General features: G+C 32.1%; 1 protein-coding gene across 1 annotated transcript; it reads left to right on the forward strand.

The window, feature by feature from the left end:
* Positions 1-944: 944 nt before the first annotated feature.
* Positions 945-1,581, forward strand: LOC110038605. The gene is made up of 3 exons (XM_020743493.1): positions 945-1,168; positions 1,246-1,380; positions 1,485-1,581. The coding sequence occupies exons 1-3, from the start codon at positions 1,032-1,034 to the stop codon at positions 1,579-1,581; spliced, it is 369 nt and encodes a 122-aa protein (XP_020599152.1). The 5' UTR covers positions 945-1,031.
* The last annotated feature ends 4,187 nt before the right edge of the window (positions 1,582-5,768 follow it).

A 5,768-nucleotide genomic window follows, 5' to 3' on the forward strand; every position in this document is an offset into this window, starting at 1 on the left:
TATGATTTATATTTCGTGACATATTTATATTATATTGCATATATTACATGATCATTACACCATTTATATCATTAATTTCATAATTTTAATTATTATTCGTCAAACTTGAAAGCTTATTTTTTTCTAGTTCAATGCAGACGCAACTTTATAAATGAAAATCAATTATTTATAAGATGGCTAGGGGTGTAAACGAACCGAACAAGAACGAACAGAGCTTGTGTTCGTGTTCGGTTCGTTTGAAATTTAATTTGTTTGAAATAAGCTCGTGTTCGAAATTGTTCGTGAATGAGTAAATTAGCGGTGATTTTAGTGACCGTTTGGTTGAGTGAATTCTGTTTTAAGTATTTATGAAAATATCTTTTTAGGGACCGTTTGATTGAGTAAATTAGCGGTGATTTTAGTGACCGTTTGGTTGAGTGAATTCTGTTTTAAGTATTTATGAAAATATCTTTTTAGGGACCGTTTGATTGAGTAAATTAGCGGTGATTTTAGTGACCGTTTGGTTGAGTGAATTCTGTTTTAAGTATTTATGAAAATATCTTTTTAGGGACCGTTTGATTGAGTAAATTAGCGGTGATTTTAGTGACCGTTTGGTTGAGTGAATTCTGTTTTAAGTATTTATGAAAATATCTTTTTAGGGACCGTTTGATTGAGTAAATTAGCGGTGATTTTAGTGACCGTTTGGTTGAGTGAATTCTGTTTTAAGTATTTATGAAAATATCTTTTTAGGGACCGTTTGATTGAGTAAATTAGCGGTGATTTTAGTGACCGTTTGGTTGAGTGAATTCTGTTTTAAGTATTTATGGAAAATATCTTTTTAGGGACCGTTTGATTGAGTAAATTAGCGGTGATTTTAGTGACCGTTTGGTTGAGTGAATTCTGTTTTAAGTATTTATGGAAAATATCTTTTTAGGGACCGTTTGATTGAGTAAATTAGCGGTGATTTTAGTGACCGTTTGGTTGAGTGAATTCTTCCTCCACTTTCCAACTTGCTAAAACGCAGTTTTGGAAGCTCGTAGATACTTCCGTTAATGGCTCTTTACAAACATCTGTGCCTTTCTCCTAGCACCTCCTTCAACTTGTCTTTCTCTTCCGGTCCCAAAAAATCTCATCTGAAACGCATATCACATCAAAACCTCATTTACGCTTTCTCGGCGGAGAAACCTAGGTATTCTCTGTCACCCACGTTAAGATGTTCAGAAACCTGTCCTTGTTAATGCTTCAGTTTTTTTTTTTCTTCGGTAGAAAGAAGAAGGGAAGGCCATCAAGGGCTGCGTTGAGTGACGAGGATCTTTGTAAGGAGCTGCGGGAGGTTATGCTTGTGGCGGGCCTTCCAGCGGATCGCGTTCCGCTGATGAAAGAGCTCTGCGAGCATGGAAGGTGAGCTGTGCTTCCCCTTTTTTTTGATGTTTAGGGCTAAACTTTGAGGATACTAGAATACTACATTGAGAACATACACTTTATTTGACACATTGTCATAAAAGATTTTGGGAGAAATGGAAAAAAGTCTTGGGGGGTATAGTGCGCTTGATGAAAAGCAAAGGAGGATTTCCGAGAGATTGGAAGGAAATGGTTGGATAAATCAAAGAGCTGCAAGTACAAAGAAGAAAGATTTTCTGCTTCCTTCATGTAAGATTTTTGAATTTGTGAAAAGATCGTAAGGGGGTGTTTGTTACCAACTTTTGGATTTTTCATCGGATTTACTAAATCTAACCAAACGCTAAAACACATGAGTTGAGTGGATTTATGAATTCTCGATTTAGGGTCCGGAATTTTTTCCTTCGTTTTGGCTTAAATTTGTATTTACTAAATCTAGGGTTATGGTGAATTTAATGGAAATAAGATTTATGATTTAAGGATTTACTAAATCCTACTAACATTGAATCTTACTTGCAGCCAAACACCCCTAAAAGATTAGAATATGGTCCCTACTAGGTGCTATGTGAGGTATTGATTTTGTTTTGTTGGACTTCAAGTTATGTTACCGTTGGTCTGCCCATTCTTTTGTTAATCCTTCCACATCGATTCCTCACATGCCGAAAGCATCTAAGTTTAATGTCAATAGATGCCTCTCTAATATCGCTATACCGCCTCTCTAATATCACTATACTAGATCATTTATAGTTTTAACACACGCCCATCATATCTTTCTCATTTTATTTTCATATTCAGCCATCAAGTGACTTTTTAGTTGGCCCCATTCTATGAACTATAGGGTTTTGTACAAGTTACTTTTAAGCATATGATGTGCTCTTATTGCATTGTTTTTCGGGGCATTTACATGCTTATGAACCAATTATTATGTGTATACTTCTAACACGTAAACTTTGATTTTTACATGCTTACCACCTAATCTTTCACATCCCATAAAAAAATACCAGTATTTAAACTTTTTAAAAATGAAATCCACCTTTTCATGCTTAGGTTGGGTGGCATATATGTAAACATTGTAGTTTAGTTGTCTGATATGTAAATACATTTGAATTGAGTGGTATGCTTGTGAATCTTCCTAGTTTTTTTGAGTTATCTTGTGGCTTTAGTTATGCTCAATTTTAACTCTAAAGAGTGTTATGTCTAAAATTTTATTTTATGTCCAAAATTCGTAGATGTATTAATATTAATTTGTTGTTTTCCAAAAATGCTCAATATTGTTCCAGCCTTTTGAAAAGATAAACTTAGATATCATTTTATTTTTCAGTTGGTTTAGCCTTTTCTGGTTGGTTTCATGATGGCACTATGTAGCCTTAGAGTTTAACTCATCCTTTCATTGTATATGTTTGTGCTAAAGGTTTTAGAAGTCAATTTATTAGTCAAAAAATTTTAAAATAGTCCGTCGACTCTTTGCAGGAAGCCATTTTAGTTTAGAGTCTATAAAAAGTCAATTTAGTCCCCATATTTTTTTAACGGGAGCTTAAATAGTCTTCTCTGGCTACTATTTTACCCCATATTAAAGGAGTCTGGGGACTAATTGGACACTTTAATATACTCTGGGACTAAAATGACCCCATGAAAATAGGCAGGGGGACTATTTTGACACCTTGATGAATTTTTGGTTAATTTGAATCAAGTTGTTTTCCCTTACGCTACGGTTATTGAATTATCTTTTCAGTTTTTTTTCTCGACAGTGGTTTGTTAGAGTTTTATTAGTAGTTTATTGGCAAGCTATTAGTAATTTGTCAGCAATTAGTTATTTATTTCATCTATAATAAAAAAAAATAATATTTCATATATCAAATGATATTTTTAATATTTATAGTAAGTTAATTGACTAGCTTGAACTCTAACTTTGATTCTCCAAGGTGTTTTCTCTTTTTTTTTTATTGAATTAATTTTTTTTGTATACTTTTCAAATGCATAGGTTATTTTTACTTTCCTTATTATTGAATCTTGAATATGTTTGCGCATTGAAAATAACATTTTTGGATGGATTGTTTTTCTCGAGAAAATTTCATGCAAAGTTTTTTTTTCTTATTTGCTCTTCCAAACTTGTGCTATGCACAATTATTTTATTGGTGGTTGATTCTCATCTCTTTTTCAATTGTATTTTCACCTCCACTCTCTTTTTGAGGCATCCAATACCAGAAATCTTTTTATTAGCAAGATTGTAAAAAAAAAAAAACATTTGGGGGCATCTTCTGGTTTTTGATTTTTCAAATTTTTGCATCTTCTGGTTTTTTATTTTTCAAAATTTTGCAGTGAAGAAACAACTTATACTTTTAACGACTTAAAAGGATATAAATCTATCTAGTTCGATACTTTATCCGACACTTCTTTTGAGAGGGAGTATAACAAGAAGCTTATTATCATAGGATGACTTTAAACTTTTAAGATGCACCTCTAGATCTTTTTCGAGCTATATTTTGATCTTTTTTAGATGTATCAATGTCTTCTTTTAATTTTGTATTTGTTTTGTTTTCTTCTTTTCAACGACAAGGGATTTCATCAGCTACTCAATAAAAAAAGGTAAAATTTTGAGTTATGTGAGTATGCCCTTAGTGAAAACCTTTTTCTTGTTTACTCTAGATGTCGTTCTTAGTTAAGTTTGAGACCTCTGATGGGAAAGATATTCTTTTTGTTCAAATGTTGGGTTTGTTTATTTGATTTTTCTCATTTCCTTTTTTTTTTCTTTTTTGCTCATCTTTCTTTTATTATTTCGTGGCTACCCTAGAAGTGCCATGTGGGATTGGACTTATTCATTCACATTGCATTCTTAGCTTCTTTTGTATGCATAAAATTTTCATTTATTGTAGAATTTTGTTCTCTCTGTATCTTATGGTTAATTTCAATCAGTAGATTAAAATTTTCCACCACTGACTGAATTTTGTGTATTTTCTATTATTCATCATCAGTAGAAAGTAATTATTTTGTTAGAAGGATCGAGTCTTAAAGGAAATTAATATTGGCATTACATCCCTCTCAAACTATCAAAATATGATATTTTTATTTGTATTGGTGACTATGGATCCTAGAATATCCCACATTTTGGGAGTGATCTTGAAATTGAACCCATCCCGATTTATCCTAATTTCCTCTCGTATTGCCTATTGAAAATAAAAGAAACTGTGGAAGGTTTATTGATAAGTTAACATTTTCATGCATGGCCTTCAAGTGTTGTCATGCACCCATTGCATGTGGGGTACTGCCAAAAAATACATGGCTTCTTCAGTTTTTAGTTTTGAAAAGTTCCTATTTTAACCTATGCACCACAATCTTAGTGCCAAATATTGGTTTAATCACATGATTATTCTTAGCTTGAGCGAATCATCATATGGAAGTTTATTTATAGCATGTAAAGTTTTGTCACGCGCACTCCTTTATCTATTGATGACTGCATTGATTTCTTTTATGAGTTATATTAATTATTTAAAGTACCATTTTGTGCTACACAATGCTAATCATGATTGTGGCATAATTAGTAAAGATTTGAATTGGATCAAAGAAAACAACAATATTTTACTCGTTAATATGTGACATCATGATCATATTTAGTAGGCAAATAATCTAATCTTCTAATGATTGCTCTTTGGGTAGTAGATCATTGAAAGATCAAAGAGATGATAATCCTATTTCGCTAAGTTGCATTGGTGATTATTCTCATATTACACCATTGAGATCGAGAAGTATATCATTAAGTGTCTATGGGTTTATTTGAATTTTTAAGTGGACATCATACAAAGGAGATCAATGCTTAGAAGGTTGGATCATTGGATTTGTCTTTAAATCACAACAAGATTTAGTAACTTTGAGATCTTTAAAACTTCTTTGGATAAGTCTGAAGTTAAACTTAAATTCATTTTAGAGAATTTTTGTATGAATTATATTTTAAGTTCAACTTATCTAAGGTTTTTTATTGGGATTTCAATTCAAGTGCTGAGTAGAGTTCGAGTTTGACCCAAAGTTGACTTGGCCCATTAATTATATGGTTAAAATGTTTGACCTGAATTTGTATAAGTTGAAACCAACCTGTCTAATTTATGTATTACATGATCTATATGGTTTTTTGGATCAATATGTTTTAATTAGCCTAAATATGATCCATTTAGCTCAATAATATGCATTTGTATTTTAATGATATGTTTCTATCCTTTCAAAGCCTGAACCATAATATTAATCCGACCAATTTTAGATTAATTTTGGGCTATTTAAATTACCCCAATACAATTTTGACTCTAACCACCTGGCCTATATGGTACTTAGGTTACCCCGAAACTAAATTTTTTGAATCTGATTGTCGGAAGAAGTGGCATAACATGAGTTTATGGCAAAGG

Source organism: Phalaenopsis equestris, unplaced genomic scaffold (genome assembly GCF_001263595.1).
Source record: "Phalaenopsis equestris unplaced genomic scaffold, ASM126359v1 Scaffold233261, whole genome shotgun sequence".
Classification (NCBI taxonomy): domain Eukaryota; kingdom Viridiplantae; phylum Streptophyta; class Magnoliopsida; order Asparagales; family Orchidaceae; genus Phalaenopsis; species Phalaenopsis equestris.